At 36.1% G+C, this 14,156-nt stretch overlaps 2 protein-coding genes across 2 annotated transcripts; both read right to left on the minus strand.

Annotated features, from left to right (window-relative positions):
* Positions 1-710: 710 nt before the first annotated feature.
* Positions 711-1,931, minus strand: LOC110786478 (uncharacterized). The gene has a single exon (XM_021991035.1). The coding sequence runs from the start codon at positions 1,929-1,931 to the stop codon at positions 711-713; it is 1,221 nt and encodes a 406-aa protein (XP_021846727.1).
* Positions 1,932-3,064: 1,133 nt separating this feature from the next.
* LOC110786529 (translocase of chloroplast 120, chloroplastic) lies at positions 3,065-7,278 on the minus strand. The gene is made up of 2 exons (XM_021991087.2): positions 6,976-7,278; positions 3,065-6,665 (listed from the first exon to the last, which is right to left on the minus strand). The coding sequence occupies exon 2, from the start codon at positions 6,623-6,625 to the stop codon at positions 3,275-3,277; it is 3,351 nt and encodes a 1,116-aa protein (XP_021846779.2). The 5' UTR covers positions 6,626-6,665; positions 6,976-7,278; the 3' UTR covers positions 3,065-3,274.
* Positions 7,279-14,156: the final 6,878 nt, after the last annotated feature.

Genomic DNA, 14,156 nt, shown 5'->3' on the forward strand with positions numbered 1-14,156 from the left:
ACGTGCGTCTCCACTAGCGCAAGTACCGTAGGGTTATTAATGCGAATCAGTTCACGAATAACAGTCTGAAAAGCCTGACTCCCCGCACCTTGTACGTTCCATATCATTATTTTTATAGACATGATAAACTCTGGAAAGGAGGGGTATCTGTACTCACGTTCAAAGGAACGTTAGGTAGAATCTCCATGAATGCTTCCCTGAGGGCATTCATTGGATTCACTAACTCCAAAGGGAGTTGGATTGATGTCATGAGTTCTGGTGGGTTGTGAGCCGGTGGCAAGAACGAACTCACTAAAAGTTCCACTTTCTGTACCAAGGGATGAACTGAGACCATCGTAGGTCCCTCGGTGAGGTAATCTATGAACGTCGAGTAAGCCGGGGGGACCTTGACCTCCAACGTGATCGGGAGATGAAGGGGATTCATTGCCATTAGTTGTTAACTGCACAGCTCGGTCCGGTGGTTCAGGTATTCGAGGCGGCAAGGGGGCACTTTGAGGAGTAGTAGGGTTACGATTCTCCTTACCATAGACGATAGGTCGTATATAAGGAGAGGAGGATTTCGAAGAATCAAATCTTTTGATTCTATTTTGATTAGGAAAGTTTTCCCGAAGCTGGAATTGTCCTGGTATCCTATCTCCATTAGGACTTCTTGCCATCATAACGTTTACTGCCTCTTGGGCCGGTCCCTCACAGTCCATTGCCTGCTCCTTCTAGTTATTGTAACTCCGTCGATCAATAGGGATCGATTGTCCTGTGGAACCCAAATCCACTGTGGGCAAAATAATTCCTGGGCTAGCAACCACATGCTCGTCCCTGTCACCTCTTCCTTCAATTTCTCCATTTATTCCATCCTCTCCCAAATTTATTGGAATGCCCAAAGATGCTTGCCCTGAGTTACTTTCAACTTGAACCATCGTAGCATTCCTTTCATGTTCTCCCTCCGACACAATGTTGTCTCCCTGATCTAGAATTGCAAACCGTGACCCATTTAATTGGTCGTTCCTACCTGTTTCCTGTTGTTGAGCATGTCCCTGGTTTGTTCTATCATTCGCACTTTGGGTTGTTTTAGAAACTGGAACTCTAGTCTCCTGTTGCTGTTGCGCCTGTTTGTTAGCACCATTCCGCGGTCTAGTGTTATACTTCCTCGTTGTTTTCTGTACCAACATCCACGAACCATACTGGTCTGCCTCTTCTGGTTTACGTCTAGTATCAACTTCTTTACTCACAGCTACGCTTCCTTCACCGTTGTTGGCTGATACCATCTGTTGCTCTGGAGGACTTCTGAACATAGTGCAATCACTGTATTTGTGCCCTAGGTGCCCACATTTAAAGCAAATTAAACGCAGACCCTCATACTGTATTTTCCATATACGTCCATTCAACCTGAACTTGGCTAGCAGAGGTTTTGTGAGGTCAACTTCAATACAGAATCTGATGTATTGTCCTCTATCCACTGATTCCGTGTTTTTGTCAATTCGAACCACTCTCCCAATTTTCTCTCCAATTCTTTGTAAAAACTGTCTATCAAAGTACTCCACTGAGAGATTTGGTATTCGAACCCATGCTGTGAGGGTCTTAATTGGTGATTCGTCTGGGACAAAATTCGAAACCCATTTACGAATCGAGAGGTAACTCTCCCCAATCATCCATGGACCTTGGGTTAGCACAAAGTCATAATCCTCCAAGGATGAGAACCGAACAACATAGTATGCGCACCCTACATCAGTAAGGGCAATAGCTCCCTTCAGGTTCCATTTCAATCTGAGTCTTCTAATAAGAACTGCGTAGCTTAATCTCTTGTCGAATAATTTTATAATTAGGGCGTTCAACCAAGGCCTTCGCAGCCTTGCTTTTTCCTCCTTTGATAATAAGATGGTAGGGCAAAGTTCTCCATCTTGTTCATCTTCCGGTACCAAATCATCGTCCGACATATATCCTTCTTCATCAGTAACCTGTTTTCCTTCAGATCCAATGGTGCCATACTGCCATTGGATACTCCCCTTGTTGCCATACTATATGAGATGGGTTTTCCACCATTTGTCGGTTCAATAGGCTCCATGGCTACATCCATGTCTTCTTCAGTCACACTTTGGTACGGTGCTCTTCTCCCAGGGTCACACTCGAATCCGTAGTCCGATCAGGATTACCTCTTTTGAATTTCTTATTTGACCTGCGGATTAGATCGGCTTCTTCCACCGAGAGCTCTCGTTCCTGCTGCGCACTCATTAGGGTTTATCACAATAATAATTAATTATTTTCCAATTGTTCTCTTGTCTCTTGCTTTCCTAATCAACGGTTATCCCTAATGTGTGACTCTTCTAGGAATACGACCTCCAACAAAAAGGACTGATTACTTCTGTAATTTTGTTGTTACATATTCACGAACTCTATTTTTGGTATTCCAAAAGTATGTTAACGAAAATTCTAAACCAGTAACAAGTAAGAGGTGTTTGGTTCAAGAATTTTAGGTATGGATTTAAAATGCTCTAAACGACTTAACTCATACCATGTGTTTTGTTAATGATTGTAAGAGTTCCAAAGTAATACCTCAAACCCCCCAAGGTAAAACAACTCATTCCCGAACTGAACCAATATTCATTAAGAATCATGTTCTAAACTCATATTATCTTGATATCATACATGAGTTCAACCGTATACCACTATGTGAACCAAACAACTCTTAAGGCAATAATTAAATGCTTTTAGTAGAAGGCACAACCAACGGGATGGTTTGATAATGTTAACATGGTAATAAGCTAGAACTCTGAAGGCAATCTCATGGAAAGCATAGCTCATGCTGATTGACTGATTGTAGATAATTGGTTGAAACTTGAAAGGATTACTCACTTTACTGCCAAGGTGTGCAATGTTGGTTCACACTTGGACTGTGGCTCTCATGAAACAAGTCCCCAACCCCAACTATGCATACACATCATTCAGAATATGAAGACAATCAGAGGTTGAAGAAAGTGGGAAGGACCTCATATGTCATGTCTCATATACAAGCAAACTGCAAAATGCACATATATTTCGTGCGTAAGGAAAGTTAAAGACTATTCTCATATTTGAAACCAAAATTTAACAAGCAATACTAGGATCAACAACTTGAGTTTCCAATGGCAAATATCTAACAAGAGAATTACAATGGCTATCAAAAGAAAAAAGGATCAACAAAGGTTACTCACTCTGCTAAATTATGTCTGACAAGATAAAACCAACTTCCTAATTAATAATATCCTGCTGTGCTGAATGTATCATCTACTTGTTTTTTTCATCAATATCCAAGAGGACGGTCTTGACGTTGACCCATTAGCTTTCTGAGCAGAGGAAGGAAACCAATTAGAGCCAACTGGAGCTGTTCTGCGCTGTTCAAACGAAGACTCACTTGCCCAGATCCACGGTTGTTCAAATTCGCACGAGCAATCAAATTTGTAGACCTTCCCATTGGGATCTGAGACTGAAGATTACACCCTAGAGCGAGTTCCCCGTGCCAATCCATTACAGACAGCCCAAGAGTTGAAAGGAAACGCCCCACAGGGTAGTCTTTGTCCCTAAAAGTGGCCTCTAAACTTCCACCATAAGCAACATCTCCACGACCTGCCATAGCACCACCACTCACCACCATCCTCAATTGCTTGTTAACAATTAACTTATCTTCTATCTTCACTCCAGCTGATACTACATCACCCATTAAAGTAGCAGAGAGACCTGCTGTGGCCTTATTCCGTGTGTAGTTGCAGAATCTAGTCTCACTGCGTAATGTATAGGCCAAGTCTTTCCCAACACTCTGCATGTCAAAACCCATTGTTGTAGCTTTTCCTTCCCCATGCTTTATGGAACTGGCTACTTCCATCTGAAGGTTAGCTTCTTTCTTATCTTTTGATACCTGACCAGAGAGGGACAAAGGAATCTTGTCTTTGACTACAAACATACGTTCCACATTAATACCTTCGTAGCCAACATCGTGATCCCAACCATGATTATCAAGAACAGGCCTCACAAGCCATTGATTGGATGTGTCCAGATAACGGTATCTATGAGTAGGATTATCGGAGTCAAAGGAAGCAGGTAATGCCAGATCGGGCATTGGTACAGGTAGTGATGCAGCACCACCAGACTCTTCTTCAACATTATCACTGTACTCACTAGGCATGTCCTTGTCCTTGTCCTTGGCTGAGGCTGCCATTTTCTTCATAAACTTCCGCCTTCTTTTTTCTTCCTTCAACTGCTTTTTCATAAAAAGCTTCTCCCTGTATTCTAGCTCGTCAAAGTAAGCTTTCTTCTGAGTTTTAGGAAGCTTAGCCAGCTGAACCTTGGTTAAAGGCTTAAATGGAGGCAGCTCATCATATTCTGACTCTTCATCAGACTCGGACGATTCACACAAATCATCATCCATAGCATCATCATCACCAAACTGCTCTTCAGGAAGTTTCAATTGAGGCCTTGATTGCAGAAGTGAAGAGAGGAGGAAAGGCAAAGGTGGTGCTCGTGCACGAGGAGTGAATGGTTTCCCTGGTGGGGAATCTTGCAGCTTTAAAAGTATGTTTGCTTCGGCCAATATCTTGGAGGCAAATGAGAGCAACAACAAATGAGGCTTCCAGACCTGACCATTTGGCAGAACTCTCTGACCAGCCCTATTTGTCCTGCAAGCAGAATGGTTCTCCACCAATGCAACAGGGTTCATAAGCCTCATATCACCAGCAGCTTGGCGGATAACTTGTTGTACAGCATGTGAACGCTGGGTGACAAACATGTCATAAGTTGATGGAGTACCATTTGGACCCTCTGGGGGAGCTGATGCAGCATGAGTCAAAACAACAATTGCATTAAACCAAATTGAAGGTCCAAAAATGTCGGTTATTGTCCTCAATAGTGGCATGTCGCCAAAGTCCCTGCTTGGCATATCAAGCCTATCAAGATACAACACAATATCTGGAGGAGACTTTTTAATGAAACGTTTCACAGAGTTAAGGATCTTCTCATTCTTATGCTGGTCAGAGCAGGATGAAACGAGTCCAGGAGTATCAATGACCCGCACCTTGATCCCTTGCACAGTACCCACAACATCCTGAACCTTCGTAGTACCCATTTGAAAAGCATCGGTGCTAAACTTCACTTCGTCAAATATGGAGTTGATGGTTGCACTTTTACCAACTCCTGTCTTCCCAAGAACCATAATCGTACAAGTAAAATCAAGGGGCTCTTGCCCAGCAGCCTCTAGTTGCTCTGCCATGGCACTAGCACGATCAAAACTGAATGCACCTACACGCCCCCCAGTTCTTGCTCTAAGTTGTTCTGCTAACCCTAATCTGTACAAGACTTGAGCAACAACAACATTGTGAGGAGTTTGCCCAAGCCTATGAGCGAGACGCAAGAACTTCACCCTTATCATCTGAAGTTTTTCTCGGATTTCATCACCTTCTTCAACCTCCCCATTTGTGGTATCTTCAACAACCTGTGTTTGAGTCTGGGAAACTTGCCCATTTGCCCGTGGTGGATGGACTGCCCTTGGGGCAGGTTCTAGAAGTGGGGCAGCACGGCCAAGTCCAGCAGGATGTGCAGGAGGAACATTGGAACTTGTTGACTTAGGCTTAACTGTTGATTCCTTCTTCGTTTCATTGTTTTGTCTCTCCTCAATTGAAGGGGAAGGGCGTTGAGGCTGTTGTGGCTCTGCCTCTGAAGTCAACGCTCCACCATTATCAACTGGAGAACTACTTTCATCATTATGTTGAGGAAGCAAAACCCTACTTTCAGATTTCGTATCACCATCAGGAGTCTCTGAATTGGTCTCGCCCAAAACTGTTTTGGATACAACCCCAACACTCTCCTTAGGTTCTGGACTAATGCTTGACAAAACAGTTTCACTGTCATTGCTGTTTAGATCCCCACTTAAAATTTCTTTAATTTCTTCAGGCTTCTCCTTTTCCTTGTCAGAAGAATTGGCAGCTGAAGCATCATCCCCCAGTTCCCTCACCAGGTCTTCATTCACATGATTAACATTCCAGTTGGTTATCACATCTTTCACATCCTCAGCTAGATCCGCACCGGTGTCATCTTGACCCATTGCCCCAACATCTCTACCCTCTGATATCTCCAAGACAACAGATTTTTCAACAGTATCCTCGTCACCTTCAATAGCTTCAATCTCTTTAATGTTCAAAGGTGCAACTTTAGACCCCTTGTCTTGAGACTCTTCTGTTACAGCATCGCCAATGACACTAGGGAGCTCGATTTCTTGGCTGTTAACCCTCTCATCAACATTAAAGGAATCCTCATTTGCTACAATACCGTCAACATTCTCTATTGTCACAGAGTCATCATGCCCGTTTTCCGCCACAGATTCTTCCCTCATCTCCACACTCTCTCCATGGTCATCTCTCCCCTCACTAGACCCCTCTACTGCACTCTTAATCTTCTCCACTTCGTCTAGAGGCTTCGGACTCCCCTCAGCTGCAGCAAAATCCGCATCACTCTCCCCAATAGCAATACCACGAACACCAACATCATCTGAATCCGGTATCACTTCGTTATTTCCATTATCTAAAGCCTCCTCAACTGCCTCCTCAAACATATCAGACCCTCCAGAATCCTTATGCTCATGAACAGCTCCCACCCCATTTTCCATCCCCAAATGTCACTTTTTTGCACAAATTCCTGAAATTTACCTAAAACCCAGACATCTAATCAGCTGTATTTCATGTAAGATCAATCCATTTTTGTTCAAATTAAAAAATCACCAATACCCACCAAATGAAAATCACAGAAATTCAACAGCCCCCGTAAAATGAATGGGCATATAAATATACAATAATCCAACAAAAACCCAGATCATTCAATTACAAACCGAAAACAATAGATCTTAAAACGAAAGTAATCACATTTAAATGCTAATCATGGCCAGTAATAAAGACGAAACAATAACAAAACCAAAAACGGAAATCAACAGAAATTAAGAAGATACGATGGAAAGCTAACCTGGGAATAAACGTAAATTGAAGAAAGAGACGGGATTGGGAGAGAGAAAAAGGGGGGAAAAGAGCTTGGATGTGGCTCACCACCCCAGTATAACAAGGAAGGAGCAAGAAAGAGGGGATAAGCGACTTTGTTAATAGTGAAATCGAAAAAAAAGGCTAAACCCAGTAGATGGGGTGAAGATAACAATTATATCGACGGTTTCAGATTTCATTGAAGGATCCGACGGATGTGGAAATTGGGATTGGTAGCAAATTAGCAATCGTGAAAAATGCCAACTATTATGACGTTAGACTTTCACCTCATTGGCTCTAACTTCTCTCACCTCCTAAAAATAAAAATAAAAATAAAAATAAAAATAAAAACAAAGAAAATGAAACAAATTGGAAAATGTTAAGGGTCTACCATGCATTACTCTATCGGTTTCTTTTTGTTCTTAACGTTTGTCATTTTACACACGTTTGTTAACGACTAATTCATGTGTATTGAGATTTCTCTATTTTTTTATTTAAAGAAGAAAAATTACGTTTATTTATAATGTTTTCACTCTTGTCAAAATTCTGTTTGGGAAAATGAAAAATAAAATAATGTACCAATAGAAAAGTGTGAGAGATTAAATGACTCAATGAATTTAATTGGTTAAAATAATCATTTGACACAAATTTTGATAGAATATTAAAGCATTTATGTGATAATATAATAGGAAATGTAAAGAACATTTTAAGACACCCAAAAAGAAAAACGTAAAAAACAAAAAGAAACGGAGGGGGTACTTCGTATGTTTTTTTCCATTTTTTGTTCACATATCTAAGTCATTTGATGTAATTCGGGAAAAGAAATACTTCCTCCATTCTTTTTTAAATGACACAATTGTACTTTTGGCACTATTCATATAATAACCTTTGACCATCAATTGTGATTTATACTTAACAAAAAATATAGTCATGTGGGGTCTTGTTATAATCGTCTCATCCTATAGTTTTATAATATCAAACTTTTATAATTTTTAACCATTAATAATAAAAGGTATTAATGGTTGAAATATTGCATTGGCAAACGTGACAAAAAAAATTGTGTCATTTAATAAAGAAATGAGGAAGTACTACAGTGGCGGTGTTTCTGCTCAAAAAATCACAAAGAAGTTAATCGATGAAGTTATTTTGAAAAGAAGTTTTAGTCGACCACGCGCTTGATCACGATATGTTAAGGTCGACCACCTGCAAAGTCGATGATTAAGTTGGGTAAGTAATCCGTTAAGTGGGATCGAGAAAGTGTGCGATTGTCCTTTTTGGTATGAATTAGGTACCTTTTCAGTTGATTACTCATTACCATTTTAACAAACCACCAATTGTGTTTTATCTCTTCACATTAATTTATAAATAAATGTTAACATGAAGTCTAAAATAACTGACTTTTTATGTGACTTTTTATTTTCTATGGATTATTTTGAAAAAAAGTTAATAATTAAAGAATTAGGACAAACCAAGAAACATGACGTCATAAAGTCTCATAAGCATCAACTATAAAATGTCTTACATGGTTGCATATATCTAATTTGGTGTTTATTAATTTGAAGCACATAGTTCAACTAGAAAATTAATTATACAAATTATAAGATGGTCTAATTGAAAAATTAGATGGTATGATAAATGACGTAATATGCCTGTGTAGTTGACGAATTTAATGGATCCATTTCACTTTATGGTATACATGTCTTTTGTCAAATATTGAGCTCAAGAAAAATCAAAAATTTTAACTATTCAATGTATCAATTGGGGCATCGCCCGGGCCACACACTAGTTTATATGATTACAAGATGGAGATTTTATAATTCTACCCTTGTAAATAGTTGTCTTCTTTGACTTTAGAGACTTGAGGGCATTTTTCGTCTTTTCATGCACGCGAAAGTAAATAGAATTGCACACACAAAATTGATTTGGGGTGATATGTGATATCCTATGCAAATGATTCACTTCTTCCAAGGAAATAACTTTGAGAAATTATTATTTCTATAGAAGAAGTGAAATTCTTCCTTGGAATAATCACCACCCTGATTTTGGTTGGAATATATATCTGTGATTCTCTTGTCCTAATAATATTAAATTTTCTTTAATTCTCTAATCAAGATTGTGAATGAGTGAATAAATAATATTCTCATATTATAAATCATTTTTTACTGTTGTAACACGTGTGTCCTTTTAAGGGTGATGGAATAAGGAATGCTACATCTATCTCAATTATATAAGTGAAGAGCTGAGGCATTTCAGTACTCACGCTTTTGGTGTCCCCTATCTAAAAGACTAAAATACCCTCACCCACAATTTAATGTAATGAGCAATTAAAAATACAAAATTCAAATTAAACATAAATCTATTCTAATTTCCTACAAAGAAGCAAAACCCATAAATGACAGCAACAAAAAAAGTCAAACTAATATTTTTACAATGTGGTGTAATCTTTAAGAGGGAATCATCACAATAAATATACAATCTCTCCTATTTATGCAATTTCTCAACTCTCAAGTTAAAATTAAAAAAATTCAACAAAATACCCAAATCAAAGTTTTTTGTCATTGTAAAATTAAAACAGTCATATAATTACGTAAATTTGTTTAGTTGCCCAAATCTTGAAGTGTTAAATACGGAAAATTATAATTACGCAACTTTTTTTTTCCAAAAAAAATCAGTAGAGTTAAGAAAATAAATAAAAGAAAACTAAATCAAACAAACAAAATACTTTGTCCCTAAAAACTCTACCACATACACATAAGTATTTTCATTCCCTTGATACTAATTACTTCTTCTAAAACCATGCACAAATAACCAAATTAAAACATAATGATTATAATATTTCATGATTAAAAATTTATAAAAATAGAATAATTAACAAAATAAGCAATTCATGATTATATTAGAGGTTGTGTAATTAAACCAATTAGTAATTTTATGCACGAAATTGGAAAAAATTAACAAATAAAACTAATTAAAAGAACGGCTTTTTAAACAATTAATCTTCAACTTTCTTCTACTCTAATAATTTTTTGTCTATAGTTTGTTTTGGTTGTTGAGATGCAACTCTAAAATTAATTTAGTACGGAATAGTTAATTAGTTTCGTCTTCTAAATTGTACTAAAACACTTGAATCGTTATGCAGGTATTATATAGTTCGTCATTGCATTCAATTACCACAATCGAATAACTTTCACCAAATAAGACATGTTTTCCATCAACTCATTAAAAAAATAAAATAATATGCAATGTTGTTATTGAGTTTCTTTAAAAAAAAATGATGTAATATGCAAATATTGTTATTGAGTTTCTTTGTTAATTGTTGTACTTCTATGTGCAATACTGCTTAAAATGTAATATTGTATGACATGTATGCAATCACGTTATGAGTAACTGAGTAAGGTTACTGCTCTTTTATATTGCTCTATATTAGCATATTATCATACTATATATTGTTGATCTCACAATTGTCAGAAACAAATGACTAAAGACAGTGTTATTTTAAGTCCTATCTCTTTTTCCCTAGGGTCTACCAGTAAATAATTATACACATTCAAAAGAAAATAAATTTTAAACAACTTTGGGGTTTTGGATTTCTTTTTATTTTTAAAAGTTGAGGCGGTGTTTGGGTGGCAATTGGCATATATCGAAGATTAGTGGCTATGAGTTGAGGCGAATGTGGATTGTCGAGATTATATTTAGCTTGGAATGGGGTTTTAAAGAAATATACATAATGCTTTCCCTTCTATATTTATTATATAATTAGTGGCTACATCTTATATGCGCATAAAAGAAATACAATCACAATACTTACAATAGTGAAATGTTTGTTTAGAGAAACTTTATGAACAATGTTTCTTATTTATTATTTGAGGATATTAGACGCAATAAAATAATGTGACGTTTCAATTTAATATCGCACACATTGCCTGCATGTAAGACTAGTTTTATATACTAAAACAGACATCAGGAATGGCACATGTCACTTTCTGGTGCAAAATTTCCTGCCAAAAATTCTTTCCTAAAAAAACATATTTACTTTATTCTTTTTTTAATTTTTTCTCCTTTTGTATAAATGTTTATATATGGAAAAAATTATAAGATTATGGAATATGACATTATTAGACAATTTTTGTAATATTTTAGTCAAATTGTAACATCAATGATAGAAAATATTCTTACTCAATATTTTGGTTCAATTATCATATTAAGCATATCAAATGTTTAATCATCATATTAAACATATAAAATATATACTCCTGTGTAGTAAGGCGGAAATTGTATATTATATGATGATATGAGTACATTCGATATTTATTTAATTATCCAATAGATCTAAGAGATGTATATTTCAGTTAAATATTTTATAAAAAAGATTGTCAAATAATAAATTTCAAATATATGTACGTGCACGGGACCTAATCTAATTTTCTCAATTTGTATCACCTTTATTCCCCTTCACACATCCTTCATCTAATAACACCAAACTAAGCGTGTTTTTGTCATACAATCTCTTTATAATAAAGCAAAATTAAATTCTAGGAGGGAGGCGAACAGGACGTGATTTGGTGAGGGAAGACGGCGCGGAAGGTTAACCCTAGAAACGAAGGTGAGAGGAGAAAGAGAAACGAAGGTGAGAGGAGGAGTGGCTTAGCAAAGACCGATAACGGAAGGAGGGGTATTTTCGTCTTTTTTCTAGTGGACACGAAAAGTGGTGTTACTAAATTACCCCTACCCTCTTGGCTTATATAATAGAGATACAAGTTCTACACCAACGCCTAGGCTATCCATGCCGAAGCAGGTATTCAAGTTCTACACCACCGCTTAAGCTATCTATGCCGAAGCAGGTATTCAAATGCTACACCAACGCCTAGGCTATCCATGCCGAAGCAGGTATTCGAGTTCTACACCAACGCCTAGGCTATCCATGCCGAAGCAGGTATTCAAGTTATAATTCAACATTTTCCCGGTAATCCATTAACAGTCCCACCTATGCGATATTTCTATATGATCCAACCTTTGGTACCTATTATCTTTAAACGGACCACGTTAAATCACAACCTGCAAAATCAGGTAAATCAGGTCACTGCCATGTAGGACAATTGACCTGATTTTACATGTCGTATTTTGACGAGGTTCGTTAAGATAATAGGTACTAAAGGTAGGATCATTTAGAAATATCGCATAGGTGAGACTGTTAATGGATTACCAGCAAATATTGGATTATTAGAAATTAATTTTCCTATAATAAAAAATTAAAGAATTACAAAGCATGAGCATGACTATGTGAGTTAAAATTAGGACGATGATATAGGTCACAAGTTGCGACAACAAAATGTTATCGCAATCTTACGTGTCGGCATTTCATTGGTACAAATAAGCACCATGTAGGCTACACGTCATCAATTTATTTTTACTATCAATTCAATATTTTTACTATGAAAATATATAAATAAGGCAGTCGATACAAAGAAGGAAACAAATATTTATTATATTCATAGTAAATATATATTTCCTTTTATCTTATAAATTACACATTAAAAAAATTATAATTATAATCTAATAATATATTTTTGTGCAATTAAAAAAATACATCAATTTAATTTAAAAAATACATCAATTTATAATCTAATAATATATTTTATGTATGTAAATAGCAAGAAACTAAAACTACTGACTCTATCAAGAAATATTTCCTTTCGTTTTGTTTTGGTAGTCTGTAGTTTTTCGTTTGTTTTGGGTTCCTTTGACTTGTGTTTTCTTTTATTTAGGGGTCTTCCCCTCTTCTTTCACCAAAAAAAAAATTATTTTATGTAAATAATTTTCATAATTATACATTACTTTAAAATATTATTTTAATTTTAATGATTATATTAGTTTTAATTAGGTCTACACGCAGTTCCTTGGCCTACACGCAGTCACGCATCATCATCTCATTACACTAAGCTACAAGAATTTGTATCTTTAACGACAATCTAATTACGACGGGTCAAAAATCCCGTCGCAAAGGCCTTTTGCGACGGAGCTAACAACCAAACAATGACGGGAATAACCGTCGCAAATGTCTTTTACGACGGGTTTACGACGAATTTACGACGGGATTTCTATTAACGACGACCCCCTTTTATGACGGGTTCGCGACAGGAAATCCCGTCGTTAATCAACGATTATTGGCCTTTCGCGACGGGATTTCCTGTCGTTAATAGTACAATTTCTTGTAGTGTTAGAAAAAAAATTCGGAGAGGAAGAACAACACTTCTAGTACTGTATAAACCCAATAAGCAAATAAAGACGAAATTCTTTTCCTAATTTTTTATTTTCTAATGTATTGTATTTATTATTTTCTAAGTATAATTTAATAAATTTATTTTTATTTTTATTTCCTATATCATATAAATAATTAAAAGTATTTTTTTTTTCTAATTTCCTATACAAATTAGAATTATTTTTCTGAAATAAAAAAATTATATTATTCAATTTGTAAATTAGAATATTAAGATATTCCTACCTTTTTTATGACATGTATAATAGATTATATAATCTAAATATTTTAGTTTCCAAATACATTTATGACACATAAGAGTGTCATGTCACCACTGTGACACGGCTTAAAAGTCGCAACATGCGTTCTTTTCATTTCCGTTAAAATTATATCTATCAAGGTCTCTTTTCATCGATATAGTATGCGTCCTGCACTCATGCGTTCTTTTTCACATGGAGTATTAGAATAACCTATGAATATAATGCCTTGTTGATTCATTGTTTGTCTTGATTTTTGTATGTTGTGTATCAAATTCAAGAGTCAATTGAAAACAATGTCTTATTTAATTAGGGAACAAAGTTGTTTATTACATAAAAAGGGTACATAAAAAAGGGAACAAGTTGTGTAAGAATTCACATTTATCTTATATTATCTTAGTAAAGAGTAAAGACTAGGCATATGATTTCTTTTACGTGTACATTTGAGATATACACAGGTAGTAATATGTATTATATAAACAATTATTCCCGGAGTATTAATACTTTAATGGATCTTAATTTACAATAATATCATTGCCTAACTTTTTTATATTAAATAAAAAAAACAAAAAATGTGTTATATTAGTGATATTCGAAGTATGTTTGTGGATTAGGTGGGGATTTTGAAGAGTATTCAGTTTCCTTATGTTAGCTAGC

This window comes from Spinacia oleracea, chromosome 4 (assembly GCF_020520425.1).
Source record: "Spinacia oleracea cultivar Varoflay chromosome 4, BTI_SOV_V1, whole genome shotgun sequence".
Taxonomy (NCBI): Eukaryota; Viridiplantae; Streptophyta; class Magnoliopsida; order Caryophyllales; family Amaranthaceae; genus Spinacia; species Spinacia oleracea.

What these genes read in the sequence shown, in the direction of transcription:
- LOC110786478 (XM_021991035.1), bottom strand. Translation starts at nt 1,931, where the DNA reads ATGTCGGACGATGATTTGGTACCGGAAGATGAACAAGATGGAGAACTT.
- LOC110786529 (XM_021991087.2), bottom strand. Translation starts at nt 6,625, where the DNA reads ATGGAAAATGGGGTGGGAGCTGTTCATGAGCATAAGGATTCTGGAGGG.